The sequence below is a fragment of the Mustela lutreola genome, chromosome 16 (genome assembly GCF_030435805.1).
Source record: "Mustela lutreola isolate mMusLut2 chromosome 16, mMusLut2.pri, whole genome shotgun sequence".
In the NCBI taxonomy this organism is placed as follows: domain Eukaryota; kingdom Metazoa; phylum Chordata; class Mammalia; order Carnivora; family Mustelidae; genus Mustela; species Mustela lutreola.
The window spans coordinates 12,320,771-12,339,769 of NC_081305.1; the positions used below are offsets into that span (position 1 = coordinate 12,320,771).

At 41.2% G+C, this 18,999-nt stretch overlaps 1 protein-coding gene across 2 annotated transcripts in view; it reads left to right on the plus strand.

Moving 5' to 3' along the window:
• Positions 1 to 18,999, plus strand: part of GLG1 (golgi glycoprotein 1) — a 163,173-nt gene that overhangs the window by 129,222 nt on the left and 14,952 nt on the right. For both annotated transcript variants that reach the window (XM_059152995.1, XM_059152996.1), the window contains exons 8-17: positions 1,343 to 1,557; positions 6,084 to 6,205; positions 7,669 to 7,770; positions 9,770 to 9,923; positions 10,698 to 10,835; positions 13,051 to 13,137; positions 14,446 to 14,508; positions 15,223 to 15,336; positions 16,665 to 16,753; positions 17,654 to 17,771. In XM_059152995.1, the coding sequence (XP_059008978.1) occupies positions 1,343 to 1,557; positions 6,084 to 6,205; positions 7,669 to 7,770; positions 9,770 to 9,923; positions 10,698 to 10,835; positions 13,051 to 13,137; positions 14,446 to 14,508; positions 15,223 to 15,336; positions 16,665 to 16,753; positions 17,654 to 17,771 (1,202 nt within the window). The remainder of the gene's footprint in view (positions 1 to 1,342; positions 1,558 to 6,083; positions 6,206 to 7,668; positions 7,771 to 9,769; positions 9,924 to 10,697; positions 10,836 to 13,050; positions 13,138 to 14,445; positions 14,509 to 15,222; positions 15,337 to 16,664; positions 16,754 to 17,653; positions 17,772 to 18,999) is intronic.

Sequence of the window (18,999 nt, forward strand, 5' to 3'; positions counted from 1 at the left end):
TAAAATGGCCCTAAAATGAAAGGTAGAGTTTATTAACTTACAAAAGAATATTCTAAGACAGTATACATAATACCATCTAATTTGGGTGCTTAAAAAAATGTTCTTAAATTGTAAATTAACAAGAAAAGAACGATTCAGTAAATACATGGCCAAAGTCTACATGCAGATAATTCAGAAAAGTTACACAGATTGCTAATGTTAAAAAGACTGACCTTACTAAGTGTTGATAAGGGTATGGAAGAACTGGACTATTGAACACTACTGATGGGAACTTAAAAGTAGTACAATCATTTTGGAAAATAGTTTGCCAGTTTCTTAAAAGTTAAATATATTACCTACCATATGACTCAGCTGTATTTACCTAAGAGATACACAAGCATATATGCATATAAACTCTTAGACATGAATACCCAGAACAGCTTTATTTGTAATAGCCCAAAACTGGAAATGATCCAAATGTCCATCAGCAGTTGAAGGGATAAGCACATGGCAGTATATCCACATAATGGAATCATATTACTTGGCAATAAAAAGGAAGAATTGATAATACATGGATGAATTTAAAAATAGTTATGCTGAGTGGAAGAAGTTAGACCAAAAAAATGCATACTCTATGACTGTGTCTATATCAACTTCTAAAAAGTGGAAACTGGTAAACTAATCTGCAGTCACAGAAAGCAGCTCATTTTTTGCTGTAGGAGGGATCTGGGGGAGAGAGGGAGGGAGAGGACCACAAGAAAATTCAGAAGTTAATGGATATGTTCAATATCTTGATTGTGGTGATGGCTTCAACAACATACACATATGTCAAACCTCTTCAGTTGTCTGCTTTGAAAATACAGCCTTTTTTAATGTTAATTATACCTTGGTAAAGTTGGGGTTTTTGTTGTTGTTGTTGTTGTTGTTGTTTTTAATTTTCTTAAGTTTTCCCAGTTGGCATTTTTAGCTCAAGGAAGGAGGCTGGGGAGGCTATAGTGAATGTTTGAAATGTGGTCATTTTCACAGGCTTTAATTCTGTAGGCCATTAGAGATTATTCTTGTCTTTCATTGTTACCCCCATAATTATCTTATTGATAAGACTCCCATTGGCAAAGCATTTGCAGTTTTAGTTTAGTAGTATAAAATCTATGTAATGCAGAACACTGTCAAGATAAACCCTAGTCTCTGGAGTCTTAAACTCATTTTATGCCAATGAAGCTCTTTCTGTATTCTGAGCTTTTCAGTCTAGATGATGGCATGACTGGTATATTATATTCTGAAGTAGAACGTGTGCTTTTCTATGCAGTGATACCTGATTGTAATGCTCACCATCCATAATGTTGTGACTTTGCTCCTAACTTAGGGCGCCAGGTGAGCAGCGAGTGCCAGGGGGAGATGTTAGATTACCGGCGCATGTTGATGGAAGACTTTTCTTTGAGCCCTGAGATCATCCTGAGCTGTCGCGGGGAGATTGAACACCACTGTTCTGGATTACATCGAAAAGGGCGAACTCTGCATTGTCTGATGAAAGTAGTTCGTGGGGAAAAAGGGAACCTTGGAATGAACTGCCAGCAGGCGGTAAGGAAAAATTCTCTTACTGCCCTTTTGTATGTTACATTCTGTCAGGTGAGGAGCCTCTTTCTGACACTGTCCCAGCTTCCTTTATCTGGATCATTTGTGACATCACATGAACATCGGGTACTAAGAACCAGACACAAAATATTGTTCTGGCATATCTTAATACGAACGTGGAATTGATTACAGAGGAGAAGTTTGGTTCATAAACAATAAATGGGGCTATATCCGTAAAGAAATAGATAAAATGCATTGTCTGCTGAAGTTTTTAAAGGAGAGGGTAGCTTGCCAGATGGAATTTCTAAATTCAGAACCAAGACAGACCAGGTTCTGGTAAATCAGAAAACATCCTCCACCAAAAGAGGATTTGCCTGTCTCTATAGGTTCGATTGAGTTGAAGCTGAGAGAGAGCAGTAACAATTGAAATTTTCTAAGAGTTTGTTTTTATTACTGTTAGGCAACATACCATGAATTCCTGGCCTGAAGGATCAAGAGAGCATGTCATTTTAAAAAACCACACCATTTTTCTTGTTAGTAAGGCGACTGTGCATGGAAGGGCCTTTCTTTCTGTCCCCAAACTACCGTCAGTTCTATAAAGATATTTGGAAAAAACTAGTGTACTTCTTGAGAAGATAAAGTTAATTCTTTTTTTCCTTTTTTTCTTTTCTTTTCTTTCTTCCTTTCTTTCTTTTTTTTAAAGATTTTTATTATTTATTTGTTTATTTATTTATTTATTTTTAAAGATTTTATTTATTTATTTGACAGACAGAGATTACAAGTAGGCAGAGAGGCAGCCAGAGAGAGGAGGAAGCAGGCTCCCTGCTGAGCTCGATCTCAGGACCCTGGGATCATGACCTGAGCTGAAGGCAGAGGCTTTAACCCACTGAGCCACGCAGGCACCCCCTTTTTTTTTTTAAAGATAAAATTATTCTTGCTCCAGAGTTCACGAACAGTTGAGTAACTACAGATCAGGGATATAATATAAAGTTAATAAAATACTATAGATGCAGTGCATCTGTCATTACCATAGTCCATATTTATTATTTTTTACTAATAAGAGTCTTGGAACAGTTCTCAGTACCAAATGCAACGGTGGTACCCTGTACAGTGTATCCCATACATCCCTTAGGATGCACAAAAGATAGCATTTAGTTTCGTATCCTACAGTAGGGAGTTGAGGTTCTTTACCCAGTGAAAGTTTAGAAGACCATAATACAGTTGATCTTTTTGTTGGCATTTTGATTAAAAATCGAGTATTTTAGAAAAATCAGAATTTTACAGTCTGAAACAAAATTCTCATAGAATTTTGATGTAGAGTAAAATTTCATCTTAGCTCCGTTTACTCACCCTGACTCAGAGTATACAGTAAATTGTACATCCTATGATGGAAAAAGTAGAAAAATACATAGACTCTTCTCCAAAATCCCAAACCCAGCTAGAAGTAGGGCTTCTGGAATCCGCTGTGGCTTCAGTTGGCACAGTGTATTTCTTCAGGAGCAGTCCTTGCTGGTGATTGTCCTAGGAAACCTCTACAACAATATGTGTGCCTGGGCCTCAGACCAAGTATGTATCAAAATAGCTCATATTTGCATCTCATTCTTTTTTTTTTTTTTAAAGATTTTATTTATTTATTTGACAGAAATCACAAGTAGATGGAGAGGCAGGCAGAGAGAGAGAGAGGGAAGCAGGCTCCCTGCTGAGCAGAGAGCCCGATGTGGGACTCGATCCCAGGACCCTGAGATCATGACCTGAGCCGAAGGCAGCGGCTTAACCCACTGAGCCACCCAGGCGCCCCTGCATCTCATTCTTAATGCAGCATATAAAAGAGGGAAGTGGTCAGGAATAAAACTCTTTTTACTGAGGCTACACTTGTACAAGGTGTACAGAAAAAAAGAAGAGAAATTGGTTTAACTTTATTTCACGGCATCTACCTCCAGGGCTTTTTATAATTTAGTTTGTTATAAAGAACTAGTGAGTCAACTTGAAAGATAAATAAGGATGCCCGTCTCATGCTTTGTGCCTAGAAGAAAAGTGGTTCCAAACCTAGAGGATAGTCTCAAATAATGAAGTATGTGGTTTTGCCCACATCAAGTTTAGCCAAGTGGGAAATAAACACTGTATTTTGATTATAATGGACCCATGATTTTTAGTCTTTGCTCACCCATACTGAAGGAGTAAATGATCCGAAGGGAGAATATTTTCCTCAGTCGTTTTCGCCTACGTTATCCATCCTCAATCAAGTGGAAGAGTTTTTTGAAATAATAATTCTCTTTTTCAAAGTTCTCTTCCTTGATAGAGTAAGCTTCCGTGCGTGTCTATGGTTGGCCTCTAATTTTCCCTGTTCCTGCTTGGTGATGCTTTGACTCAGTGATCTCTCAACAAGTAGTAAACTGTGAAACGTCGATAATTTTTATCTTAATGAGTAGACACTTTTCCAAATGTACGATAATCATGAACTTACTAAATTCTCCTCAGTTACGAGTGAGCACATCTGGGCCCAGTTTCTCCCTGGCCAAAGATGACTGTGCGGTGTATTCTTAGACGAATTGTTTCTCAGAAGCATTTCCCTGGGTTTTTCCTAAGCAGTCAGGGGCTGGAATGATTATATAGTCATGTAGCAATTCATGTTCTTAGTGTTTATTTCCTACACTGCTGTCCCTGGATTCCAGAGTGGCAATGATCCCTTGAGCTGTTAGCGCAATAGCGTTGTAGGGCTTTCATTGTCTCCCTTTAGGTGCTGCAGTCTGGTGCACTCATGGTGAATTCTCAAGGTTGGCCTGTCAGTTGTAGATATTTAACTGATACACTTCTTGCAGAGACTTCCAGATTCCCATGATACTTACAACTTCCCTCAGAAGAAGATGTAAATATTTTGGTCTTTGTCAGCAACCGTCGTTACTAAAACTGGTAGTAGTCTATCAGCTAACCACAGCATTTTGTAGCTTCTCCAAATTGCTATCAAGAATTGGTATAAATAACTTCCATCCCAGAATACTGGAAATCTTTTCTATTTCTCTCTTCTTGATTGTTGATTTTAGGATAGAGAGAATTGGGATTTTCTTTTGTCATTTCCTTTTGATGTGTGTTCTCTGATCAGTGTGCGATGGGGTCATTGCTTTCATATGAGCCCCTGTGGGATTGTATTGGTCACATGAATGAGGATCAGAGAAGGCTCTCCTCCAGAGGCTACATCTATGACACGAAAAGGGTTCCAATTCTTTAACTTGGAAAAAAAAGGAACCCAAACCAGAAGGATTATAGTTTCCAAATTTGCTTTGTGTTATTTAAGATTCCCACCCCAAAATACCATCTGCTATCCATCTGTACTAATAATGGTCTTTTACGTACATAGAATGCTTTGCTGTTTATATAACCTTCTCCTATATATTACTCTTTCTTATAATCCTGTTCAGTTCAAGAAACTGCAACTGGAGGTTAATCATGCCGGTGCTCTCAGAGCTAATGTCTGGCAGAGCCAGAACTATTAATAGAACTCAGGGGGCCGCCTGGGTGGCTCAGTTGATTAAGCGGCTTCCTTCAGATCAGGTCATGATCCGTGGGTCCTGGGATCGAGCCCATATCCAGCTCCCTGCTCAGTGGGGAGCCTGCTGCTCCCTCTTCCTCTGCAGCCCCCCTGCTTGTACTCTCTCTCAAATAAATAAATAAATAAAATCTTAAAACAAAAAACTCAGGTCTTCTGATCTTAATTTAGAGCTTTTTCCTCTGTGCCCCAACTGCCGTCTCCTCAAAGACAGGAAAAAAGAAGTAGAGGCACGTCTTCTCATGCTTTCACTTTATTCCATAACGAAGAACGGACCAGGCAGAAGTAAATGTTAAAGAAGTAAATGTTAAAGTAAATGTTAAAGAAAATACCCTGATTTTCAACTGCATAATGACAAGTATTTGGGGGGGATATGTTTAACAAGCAAGCTGTGGTTTACCTCTTAGTTGTATAAAAGATAATTTGGGAAAAATGGGAGTTATAAGTATTCTTGTTTTTTGCAATTGATATTTCTTGCAAGTTAAATGAAATCTCTCCTCTGTTTTTAATAACATGGAGCGTGCCTGTCTTAATGCCAGTGTATTGGCAGCAAGATTCAAATTCTAGATTCTTATGACCAAATTAGGTATTTGACTAGAAATGTCTTCTATTTACCCTTCTCCACTCAATTCTGGCTTGGCCATGAGTGTCAAATTTAGCAATCTGATTTAACGAGCAGGCAGACAGGAAGGAAAAGGCAGACTTTATATTGCAAAGACCTTTTGCATTGCAAATGCCCAGGGATAATCCAGACAGGTAGGCAAGCAATCCCCACCATGGCTAATACAGAAAAACTTGCACTGGAGACAGAGAAACCAGTGGAAGGTATTTGGGGCGAGCTGTTGAGCTTAGCTGGTGACAAGTGTAATACCTTGTTAAAAGTCCACTGTGATGTACCAGACCTAGTAACTGTGTGAAGAAATGACTTTGCTCTTCCCTGATGAGTAAGTGACTTTCTTCTTTCTTAATTTTTTTTTTTTTAATCCAGCTGCAAACACTGATTCAGGAGACTGACCCTGGCGCAGATTACCGCATTGATAGAGCTCTGAATGAAGCTTGTGAATCTGTGATACAGACAGCCTGCAAACACATAAGATCGGGAGACCCAATGTAGGTTATCTTATTTGGGGTATTTTATTTGGCAGTGTATTATTGAGAACATTCCTTTAAATGATTTTTGGATGGTTTTAACATCTTAACTAAAATTGTGTTAAACAGAAACACATAGCAACTTTTGTTAAAACCAGTATTGGAATTTAGACTTCCACTCTGCCTCCTGCATGATGTAGATACTAGACCCGGCATTGTGATGATGTTTATTGACTGTGACTGAGCGTGTATGGGCCTGTACCTTAGGCCACTGAATAATTCTGTTTAATGATCAAATAAAAAACAAAAGAGAGAAACACCCAGGGTAAAATGACACATACTTTGTCTCTATAATACTTTCATCATGTTTGTATAGTGATTTGTTATATATATTGTATAATTGATAATTGTTAGAAATTCTTTTATTATAGTTGAAATAATGTGGTTGTGTTGTGGCTGAAGGACGTAATCATGGACAAAGGGAACTCCGAAGTTGCATCCAGAAAAGCTATAAAGTGCTATAATACAGTATTTGAATCTCATGTAGTAGTTTTATTCCATATGATGCGAAAACAGCTCTTAAGACCAGGTGGCAAGTAAAGAACATGTTTCCCACTCTGCAGAAACCTTTGTAGCTCACGGTCAGCAGTACCCAGCAAGAGCATGAATACAGTTGATGTTTGTCATCACACTGCTGTGCATAGACTCCTGCTGTTGAGGCTGTGGCAGGGGATTAAAAAAAGATGTCCTTCTTTAAAGCTTTTGTGCAGTTGCAGGAGATAGACAAACACAGTGAAGACTAATTAAGAGTATTTACCAATATAAAAATAATTGCGTCAAGCATGAGGGGTCAGGGGTGAGGGAGGGAAGTGGGGAGAACTGCTATAGCTGAAAATCATTTGAAGATACTGTCAATCAAATGCAGTGTGTGTACATTTCTGGGTCGTGGTTTGAACATAAAAAAGCACCACCAAATAATTGCAAAAATAATTTGAAAACTAATAGGATATTACATAACATTAAGGATTTTTAAAATTAATTTCTTCTGGTGGATTATGGTATTATGTCCTTATAGAGAAATACGCTCAAGAATTTATTAATAAAATGATATGGTATCTGCGATTTTCTTCAAAATATCAGCAAGGGGGAGTGTGTAGAATTAAAACAAACTTGGCCATAGGTTGATAAAGCTATGGGAAGGGAAAGGGACTCTTAGGATACTTTACTTTTGTGTGTGTTGGAAAATTTTCCTAATAAACAGTTACAGCAACCATACTGATCTTATGCAAGCCGAGTCCCAGGTGCTGAGTGGCCCTGAAGTTGAGCGGTCACTATCAGACTAAGTCAATTTGAGTTATTCTCAGAGAAGTAAATCCCTGAGTGCCCTCAACAATAGCTCAAGGGCTTTTTCTACAGACCAAGGAAATAGTGGTGTGAGAGTTCCAATCCTGTTCTTAAAATTTCATCCCTGTTTTTATGCCCAGGATCCTCTCGTGCCTAATGGAACACTTATACACAGAGAAAATGGTGGAAGATTGTGAGCATCGTCTATTAGAACTGCAGTATTTCATCTCTCGAGATTGGAAGTGAGTATTTTGAAGCCAAAGTCAAGTGTAAGCCTTATCCTGTTCTCCTGTTTAGTCAGGATCCTCCTCTCTGGTTTGAAATAATTAGTAAGAATATGTTTTGCTTAAGTTCTGGGGTGCTGACACGTTCCAGTCCTCTGAAGAATAATATCTTTCTTCTTGCTTCCAGAATAGTATCTAAAAGCTGAGGCAGCCCTTGCAGGTCTGCCCCATGTGTCCCCGTTTACTACGACTTTGGAAATCAGAGTCAGGTGTTTCTGATACCACAGACATCCATCCTCAAAGAACTTGGGCATCTGTGGGGCAGCGGAAGCATCTTCAGATAGGTCTCTAAGCAGATAATAGTGTATTTTAATTTTTATTGATTTGTACTAGATATGGGAATTTACTTTTATTTCTCTATTCAAAGTTGCTGAATTTTCTATCTTAAGAAGCTCTTATCAATGAGTAACAACTTGATTCTCTAATTCTCTTCTTTTCTCGTACTGTTATCCAAAAAAAGGTGGGGTGGGAATCAACTAGGAGAAGAATTTATGTTACAGTCAGAATCAGTATAACTTAATGGCTTCACTGCCTTCCTCTTTACATGTTCTAGTTTGTCTTCCACCTGGAGAGTAGCTGGTACAGAGCCACTTGGGAAGCTGGCTGTCCCTCCTGTTCCCATGGGAGCTCAGCTACTTCCTGACTCAGTTTTAGCCAGTGTAGTTGCCTGGTGATTGAATATGTTACCCACATACTTCAGTGGAAAGAGATGATTCAGAAGATTCAGTGTATTTTTTTAAAAGATTTTATTTATTTTTATTTTGAGAGAGAGAGCACACATGGGCAGGGGGAGGGACAGAGAAAGAGGGAGAAAATCTCATGCAGACTCCATGCTGAGCGCAGAGCCCAATATCGGGGCTTGATCTCATGACCCTGAGATCATGACATAATCTGAAACCAAGAGTCGGACGCTCAACCGACTGAGCCTCCCAGGCACCCCAGATTCAATGTATTTTATTTCTGTTCCCTCAGATTAGCTCTGGAAAGGACTACAGAAAACTGTGTGGGTATTTCTCTGTACTTTCTCAGGCCAGCTAGACCAAAATAACAAGGTTTACTGAGGTTATTATTGCTCTAATCAAAATCATCTTAATTCCTCTTCTGTAACTCCTTCACCTATGATCACAAATTGCTTCATAGGTTTAAAAGCTACTCATTAGGCACGCCTGGGTGGCTCAGTTGGTTAAGCAGCTCCGTTCGGCTCAGGTCATGATCCCAGCGTCCTGGGATCGAGTCCCACATCAGGCTCCTTGCTCTGCAGGGAACCTGCTTCTCCCTCTGACTCTGCCTGCCACTCTGCCTGTGCTCGCTCTTGCTCTCTCTCTCTCTGACAAATAAATAAATAAAATCTTTAAAAAAAAAAAAAAAAGCTACTCATTAAGTGTTAGCATTTCTCCTCCCATTCAGTAGCTGTCCCCCAAAGTTGACATTATGATGTGGATAGAATTAAGCATCCATTGGTCTGATCTGGAGAAACAGCAAGCTCATTGCCTTAATCCATTGTCTCCAGAGTTCAAAGTTAAATGTCACATTTTTTAAAGTTAATAAGCATATTCAAGCAAACTAAAAATAGAATTTACTTACTTGGCATGAGAAGAAGAAAGAAACAATTTGACTAGAAGGCAAGTTGAGTTGGGAGATTCTGTTTATCTTGCCATTTCCTAATCTTATTAAATCTTGTCTATCAGGTAGGATTGAATTTCATTCATGCTTTGAGAAACCTTATTGAGTGAAGAGTTGTGAATCGCCTGGTGACAGCTCCAGGCCTCATTGTCTCACTTCAGCCAGGGCATGTTAGTGCTGAGTCCACTGTAATGTGCATCTTACGTAGCCAACATGGCCTCCTTGAGGTGGAACTTAAGCTTCTGCACCAAGGTCCCCAGACTTCTACCAATTGACCACTGTGTGTTCCTGAAGAACAAAATTCAGGAATATCTTTTAACTTTTACCCTTATAGGCTGGACCCTGTCTTATACCGCAAGTGCCAGGGAGATGCATCTCGTCTTTGCCACACCCATGGTTGGAATGAAACCAGTGAACTTATGCCTCCCGGAGCTGTGTTCTCTTGCTTGTATAGACACGCCTACCGCACTGAGGAACAGGGAAGGAGGGTATGCACCCAATATTGACTTCATTTCTTCTTATCTGCCATTTGTTTTTGAATTAGTTTGCTGTATATTGTTCTGATGTCTGCTGTCGTCGGAAACTTGATCTGTGTATGTGGCAGGGAAGGGCTGCTGCCCTTCTAGGAACTTCATTCAGTGAGTGCTCAGAGAGTTGCTTCACCAGCTTTCTTTCCATCTGATTTTATGTTTTCAACAAAGTATTTCAACAAAATTTCCGCAGACATTTTCAGTTTTTTCTTTAAATTACTGAAATCTAACTGACAAAGAGACAACTAAATATTGCTGCCCTAACTTCATTTAGCCTTAAGGATCCATTAGAAACTCTTCACCAGGATACAGATGGTTTTTAGGCTTGTTCCGAGCTAGGTAAATTTGAATTCAGTGTTCCTGACCCAGGTGTGTGTTCTCTTCTGAACAGAAGCTGGCATTCTACTCTGCATTCATAGAGTAGTAGCAGATTAGTTTTCCTAAACAAAAAACTTAAATCCAGTTCACTTTTTATCCATATACTCTGAGAAAAGGATGTTGTTTCATTCAGTATATTAGAAAACGTTGAATCTAATATCTCCTTCCTTGAGTTGTGGGTTTGTAGAAGCCTCCTAGAAGATTTAATCCTCACTCTGGAAGAGATATGGGTTATAAAGTTCGTATAAATAGCTATAACATTATTAGTTTCCTAACGCCAGATTTCCTTTATGTGTTGTCTTTTTGTTTTGGTTCTGTACTTTTAAAGTATTTTGCTTATTCTTTCTCATATAGCTGTCTCGGGAGTGCCGAGCTGAGGTGCAGAGGATCCTACATCAACGTGCCATGGATGTTAAGCTGGATCCTGCCCTCCAGGATAAGTGCCTGATTGATCTGGGAAAATGGTGCAGTGAGAAAACAGAGACCGGACAGGTAACTGACATAGCTATACCTGTTTATCTTAATAATAATAATAATAATAATAATAATATTCATGATGAACACTTTACATAGAGTACAAATGCTATAAAATGTATCTCTATTTTTGTTACATAATTCTATATCTTCTTCATAAGAAATCCTAAGGAAAATTTTCCCTTTGTTCTCTTTATCAGGAATAATTATACTTTTCCAAAGCAGTTGTTTTGCTTATATATTATGGTTACTGTATTTTGTAAATGATTTTCCCTCTTTGTGTTGCCTGTTAAAAAACCTGGCTCCAAAGTTATGGCTTGCCTGTAGCAAGTATGTAAGATTTTGTGGCGGGCATTTTGTGTACCAAGCTTACTGCTAGCTTCATCCCACACTTTTGTTTTTTTTTTACCATGCTTTCTTTTCCTTTTTTTTTTTTTTTTAATTTGTTTTCAAGTTATTTTATATTGCTTTTTTTTTTTTTCTTTTCTCACCTTTATAAGGTACATTAAAGTCCTTTTGAGGGAGGGCAGGGTATCAACATAAACATAAATAAATACTGGCATGCGTGAATAGTGTGCATGTTTATTTTTTCCATTTAGTGATTGACAAATTTGAAGCCCATAGGAGTGAAGTGTATTGACTTCCTTGGTTACTACTCAGGTCTAATCCTTGCCACACATCAGGTCCATTGTCTTACAACCTCTTTATACAGGGGAGTGTAGAGAAGAAACAGCCCCCAAGAATTACATGCATGTTACGAATGGTTCCTAAAATTTTGTGCCTGGTTTGAAAAACGGAAAAGCTACATTAGTACATTCTAGCACAATAAGTTAGGAGGGAGATTTGTCTTCTGTCTTAAGGCAGGGAAACCAAGCATGGAGGAGTAACTACTTGTTTAAAGCTCCAGTAATACTAGAACAAGGTGTGAACTTGGGTTTCCAGATTCCACTTTTACTACTCCAGAACATCCTCTGGGATTAACTACCAGCAACTCACCATGAGCAGGAGTTGGGCATTTTTAAGAAGCAGCACTGGCTTGCCACTCAGATCTGTTGGCCCTGCCAATATCATTTTCAGCAGTCTGCTTCCTGGGCCTGCTGCAGTTCTGTCAATTTTATTGTGAGAAAATGCCTGCAGTTGAGCTTTCTGTTGCCTTTGTCTAACAAAACAAAGGATGTGGTCATATGGAATCCCAGAGAACAGTTTCCTTTCACACCCCCTTCAAAGTAACATTGAGGAAGCTGCACTGTATTGCCCCCCATCGCTGTGAAGCTCCAGTTAGGAAAGGGTTCTGTGAATGGGATTTTTCCCTTAGCCATTTCTCTTACTCCAGAGGTTTTATGCATGTTCCTTCAGGGTTCTTTACCCCCTTTCTGGCTATTGTATAACTCCTCCAACCCTGCTTGTCCATTCCTATTCTAATTCTAAAACAGATTCTTGCAGATACTAAGTTAAACTTGGTCCTTTAATAGAGCCTTTGCCGAGAAATAGCTGTTGATAGCTTTGGGAAAGCTTTGGTTTTCTGCTTAAAACCTCTAAATTTCTAAAAGGAATAGTAATGGATTGATGGTACAAAGTCACTCCAGGTCAGGTTCCAAAGCCCAGACAAGATAGCTTTTTGATGCCCAAACCCTAGGGTGCTCACTTGCTCTGCAGTTTCCCTCAGGACCCTTCCATGTGGGCTAGGGTTAGAATCCCAGGTTTGACTGGGAGGAGCTGTCAGCTCTATCCTGGATTTTGGACACCGGGTCCCAACCTGCGTTGCTTCTGAAGGATCTTAAAATACTGCATGTCATTCTACTGTGACTCTGTTGTTCACTAATTATTATTGACATGCAGATTTAAAACAGGAGCAAAGATACCAAAACACAGATTTAAAAAATGGAATGACAGGTTGTTAATGGAATAGAGTAAAGGCCTGACAAAATTTTTAGACACTGAGGACATCTGAACATTGATTCTTGTTGGACTTATCAATTTGGCCTTCTGGAGGATTTGTATGGCGCTTGTTTCTCCTTGACCCTATCAACCACCCTGTTACATCAAGTGCTTATCTTCTCTACAATCCCGGTTTGGGAACTCAAATAAAGCTTTAGTGTTCCGTTCAGTGAAATAGTGTTTAAAAAGAAAAGATAAGAAGGACCACTGCAAAGGAAATAGATACTGTTCTCTCGGCTTCCCTTGTTCATTTATATAATTGAAAAATGCCAGGGGATTGCTTTCTTATTTGCAGGAGCTTGAGTGCCTCCAGGACCACCTTGACGACCTGGCTGTAGAGTGCAGAGATATAGTCGGCAACCTCACCGAGTTAGAATCCGAGGTAAGCGACTTGTGGCTCAGAGACTATGGGCATCCTGTCAGGGGCTCTTTTCCTGCCCTTTCTCTGCCCCTGAGAGGGCCCATTCCCTTCGTTGGCTTTACAAAGCAGTACATTGTGTTGCTTCCTGAACCCCTTTTCTCATCTCCAGAGAAATGTGCTAGACACTTAGCCCTTTGGTTTTCTTCAAAAATTAGAATTAGACCAATCTTTTTCCTCCCCTTTAAGAAAAGATAGCAGCTGTGCTTCAGATCACTTAATCACATGCATGAATAGTCCAAGCATTCCTGTTCCTGTTCTCTTAGCTCTTTCAGTTAGGTCATCTGGCACTGTTTGTGTCATCAGTAATAAAATAAAAGCCTGGGATTTCCACTTAAACGTGGAAGACTGAATATGTGTGTTTACCCCTGTTTCATCCTGAAACCCACAGAAATATTAAAAAAGAAGTTAGAAAGTCTCGTAAGCATAGACATATTATTTAGAAATACAGAGAGCATTACTGGGGAGAGAGCAGCTAAAAAATGTTAATAAAATTGTCTTATGGGAGTAGAAATCAGGGAAATGGGGGATTGCTCTTTTTTTTTCTTATTTTAAGCTTTTTAGAACAGTTCGAGTTGGCAATATATAAAATTACATTTCCCAGCTAGTCTTTTTTTTTCTTTTTTGCTTTTTTGCTTTCTATTTTTCAAAAGTTTATTGCTTTCTTTCATCTTGTATCATCTGCCTTCTCCCATTCTCATTGTCCTTTTAGGCTTAGGAGGACATTCTGGGGTGTGTCCCTCATGAAAGGGAGTTGTTATTTCAGCAGTTAGTGCGGCACAGAGGTTACTGTCTGCTTAAAGACATTCGTGTGCATCCCCCAGAGGCAGTGGTTTGTCATCAGTTTGGGGAGCTTATAAACTGAAGACAGATGTCAGTTACCCGCATTTTCATTTGGAACTGCTTAGCCATTTGGAAAAAGTCCAAAAGCTAAACTCCAGGATTACTGTTAAGTGTTTTTTCCTCTGCACTGTTCTTAATTCTGCCTTCTCTTTTTTTTTGCTCCGGCTCATGGGGTATCTACCTCTAGAAAAACTTGCCCTTTAGAATATAATGGAGGAACAGTTCAGTCTGTGCTGGGGCTCGCTAACCTAAAAACTAGAATTGCTCCCAAATGTACGTCTTAGATTATTTGTCCATCAGTTGCTACTGATTTAGAAACACAAACTGCGTGCTCGCTTCGGCAGCACATACACAGAAACACAAACTGCCACTCTTGCCACAAATAGCTCCTTCTAAAGCAGAATTATTAATATGTTTAATCTTCTACAGGACATTCAAATAGAAGCCTTGCTGATGAGAGCCTGTGAGCCCATAATTCAGAACTTTTGCCATGTGAGTAATGTCTGGAGAAACAGAAGAGGCATAAACCAAATTCACTGGGACTTTGGCCCTCAAGTATATTGCACTTAATCTCTCCAGCATATATGACTCCTGAGTGAAAGTTGAAAATGTAAACAGACTCGGGGCGGGGTTGGGGGGGGGGGGCACGATCCTGGAAAACCTTATCTGATTGTGTTTGGGAGGTGCCCTGGTACGAGGTTGGCAGGTTGGCGCCCGACCGCTGAGGTGCTTCCTCTACATTATCTCAGGCTTTCTTAGCACTGATGATAGCTTCTCCTTGTAAATTGAATGAATTCTGTTACTTTATTAGTTTATTCACTTGTTGAACTAGCTAAATGGTGGGGGTGTTGTCATGCGGGAACCATGAGGATCTGACAATCAGGAGACAGCATTGGGTGTGATCGTGAAGCCAGCTGCTGACAGTATGGGGTGGGGGTGGGGGGGAGGAGTAGGTGGGGGGCGCGAAGCCCTGCACAGGACATGTTCTTGTCGCAGCTTGGTGCAGGGCAATTTGCTGTGCAACTTTTAGTCCACTGAATGTTTATCCCTTATAATTTCTTAGGCTGATTTTGATATAAATTATGATATATCATGTTGAGGGTGGCCCTAGAGTCAGTCTAGTTTTCATTTCTTTTATAAACTGGGGTGCAAGATTTGTCCATTAATTGTTAGAAATGAAGTGTAAATGTGCACTGCCTTCCCCAGGACGTGGCAGATAACCAGATCGACTCTGGGGACCTCATGGAGTGTCTGATTCAGAACAAACACCAGAAGGATATGAATGAGAAGTGTGCCATTGGAGTCACCCACTTCCAGCTGGTCAGTAATACCAGGCAAACCCTGCCTGTCTTGGCTGCCTGGATGCTTCTGAATTCCTTTCTCTTCCAGAGCGTCAGAGTACCTCTTCTATGAGAAATCATTTTTTCCAAATATGCCTTTTCCAGGTTCTCAGAAACAGTGGTCTTTATCCACTATGGCCAGGCACAATGGCAAGTTGGGAATGCAATGCTAAGTAAGATGGGAGTCTGTTAAAAAAAAAAAAAAATTTTTTTTTTAAAAAAATGGAGTCTGTATCCTTAGGGAACAGGCAGCCCAGTGGGGATAGAGATGAGTGACATTGCTTGCTTTTGTCAGGTGTGTTAGCCTTTGTTTACGTGGCTGGTATCAGTGGGATTGCTATTTCATGTCTCTGTTCAGTGCAGCAGGCCAAATGTCTATCAGTACACTAGACCCTAAGCCTTTTTCTCTTTTAAATCCTATTGCCAGGGGCACCTGGGTTGCTCAGTGGTTTGGGCTGCTGCCTTCGGCTCGGGTCATGATCTCAGGGTCCTGGGATCGAGCCCCGCATCCGGCTCTCTGCTCCGCAGGGAGCCTGCTTCCCTCTCTCTCTCTCTCTCTCTCTGCCTGCCTCTCTGCCTACTTGTGATCTCTGTCTGTCAAATAAATAAAATCTTTAAAAAAATAATAATAAAAATAAAATAAATAAATCCTATTGCCATATCAGGTCTGACATCCAAATAAGGTTAAACTGTATTCAGAGTTGGCACAGATCTAAAGGAAGTGTTTCCGGTAAAGCAAGCTCTTCCTTCCCACGAGGATGAAATCTGTCATCTGTATAAAATTGATCTCTTCTTGGGGCCTTGCGTTTATCATTTGCCTTTACCAAATGATATTGAGGGCCTCTGAGGGCACCCACCCAGACAGTGGGCTCCTTGAGCAGACAAAGCCTGCCCTTGTCAGTTCTATGTTCTAATAAGAGAAAGACACAAAAACACATTTAAACGTAAATACAGTCTCAGGTGGGCCTGTAAGGAAAAATAAAGCCACCTACAGGGTGGAGGGTGAAGGAGCAAGGGGTCTTCAGAAGGAGGTGTTTGACTAAAAGTGCCAAGGAGGTGACAGAGCAAACCATGGGGGATCTGGGAGAAGAAGAGCCCTTTTGGCAGAGGGAGCAGCGTGACTAGAGTGATAGGGAAGCCAGAGTGGCCATAGCAGAGGGAGGAATGAGGAGGTGGGTCAGTCGTAAAGCCTGAGACAGAAGAGGAGTTGCATAGGGCCTGGAAGGCGGGCATCTGCACTCTTTGTGCGTGTTGCTGATTGGAATGTGCCACAGAGCTGCTCATTTTCTTTCACATCATCTTTTTCAGGTGCAGATGAAGGATTTTCGGTTCTCTTACAAGTTTAAAATGGCCTGCAAGGAAGACGTGTTGAAACTTTGCCCCAACATAAAAAAGAAGTATGTAGCTTTTACTTGATTCATTCTTCTTCCCTAAAGTCTGGACAAATACCCTGTGTTCTGGTAGGGTTAGCCTTGGAGGCCAGCACACGCTGTGGTAGTATGGCCAAGCACTTGGATTGTGTGGCCAGATCATCTTTACAGCTGCCTGGAGCCACAGGGGACCCAGGCAGTTCTGCTGTGGAGAGGCCTGGAGGCCAATTTTACTGTTCCCAGGTTCGAGCTGTCTGACTGAGGAGGCAGATTCAGGTTGCATGCTTAGAGGAGCAAATTGCAGCATGAGTGAGAGGTTAACTGACTTCCCCCCAACATCATCCCATTACATCAGCTCTTCCAGAGAGCAGCAGGGGTTTTTACTGAGTTAAGAGGTATAGTGAAGGAACACACACTTGATTCATTTAAGAATCAGGTCTCAATGAGGAGAGTGATGAGTTTTTACCATATGGCTGCCCCAGTTCTTCCATCTCACTCTTTGCAAAGGTACATTTCTAGAACACATCCTCCTCGTATAAACCAGGTTCCCATTTTGCTTAGGTTTCTGTACCTTTCAGAAATGGACTTCACCGTTCATCAAAGACACAATCTAGTTAAGAGCCGCATTCCTCTCTGGTCACATGTTTGTAACAAAACAAGCATTGAACTGTCCTTGCGTACGTGTCCCCCCCGCCCCAGCCTCCCCGCCAGTCAGGATGCGCCTTCAGCCATTTGTAACATACACAATCAGATTACTGCTTTCGGGGCTCTGAAAACACAGTGAGACTTCTAGAAAGAGCATTCAGTAGCATGGTAAAGGGGGTCATGCACTCTGGGGTGGTGGTGTGGCCCCTGCCTCAGCCTGGCTCTGGGCCCTCTGCCCTCCTGTGGCTCCAGCCAGTCTCAGCCTTCTCCTTTCCTTGACAGGGTGGACGTGGTGATCTGCCTGAGCACCACCGTGCGCAATGACACTCTCCAGGAAGCCAAGGAACACAGGGTGTCCCTCAAGTGCCGCAAGCAGCTGCGGGTGGAAGAGCTAGAGATGGTAACGCCTCATAGCATGGCCTCCGGGCCCACAAACACAGGGTCTAGCAGCTTGGGGTGAAGGGTGAGGGCAGATTGGAAGATTTAGCCACTACTGTAATGGTTAAGACTTGGAGTCTTGTGCGAAAATTTTACCATGTGACAGCTTCCTGCTTCGCTTTTCCTAAGTGATAAAATATTTCTACCACGTGTCACTGAAAGTTCAGCCTTAAGCATGTGACACAGTCATTGCATCAGTGATGCCCTCAAGGATCAAGGGTCTCTCCCTGTTGTCTCTGCTGTTTGTGGCACCATCTTTACAGCAATCCTGGTTTCCTTCACCATGGCTGCCTACAGTAGCCAGGCCACCTACTCCAAATTCGTGTCCAGCAGCAGACTAGAACAGGAGAAGCCTCCTCTCTTCCTGACGGCCTATAGCAAGGTCCTCCCCCTCAGTGTGTGTGTGTGTGTGTGTGTGTGTGTGTGTGTGTGTGTGTGTGGCTTTTTTGTTTTTGTTTTTGTTTTTATTGAGAGTGAGAGCATGAAGCTGGCCAAGGGGGTATGGGTGCAGAGGGAAAGGAAGAAGCAGTCTCCCCACTGAGCAGGGATCCTGATGCACAGCTGGATCCTAGGACCCTGAAATCATGACCTGAGCCAAAATCAGATGCTTAACTGACTGAGCCACCCAGCCGTGCCTCCCTCAATTTTCGTCTTTCAGTTTGAGACCTGTGCCCGCTCCCTGAGCAGCAGCACCCTCCAGGGGAGTGCTGCGCACGGGTGAACTAACGGGTCCTGAGGTGAGACAGCTGTCGGCAAGTCAGCTGCCGTGTGCGCTGTAAAAGGAAACCTCCTACTTTACTTTTGAGGTTAAACCATGTTAAGAAAACAGCTGAAAGTATGTTTAATATGTTCTGTATTGTGAATCATACTTAACTTCACCTCAGTCTAAGCAAAAACTAGTAACGAATACCGAATATCAGTAATACCACAAAAGCTGCATTACCAGATTTTCCCATAGGGTGGGAGTGAGTCAGTGATAATCACGTTTGACTGGAGCTGGCGTTGATGTCCTCTTGTAATGGAGACTTCGGGTCCCTAGCTCTGAACCTTACAGTAAAATAATAAAAGTAAGATCCTACATTTATATTACATGGTTTTGGCTTTCTGAAGTAGTTTCCGCATCATATGATCTAACTTCATGTCACAGCAGTGCTGTGAAGGGACTGGGCAGGTGACAGCATTTTGTTTTG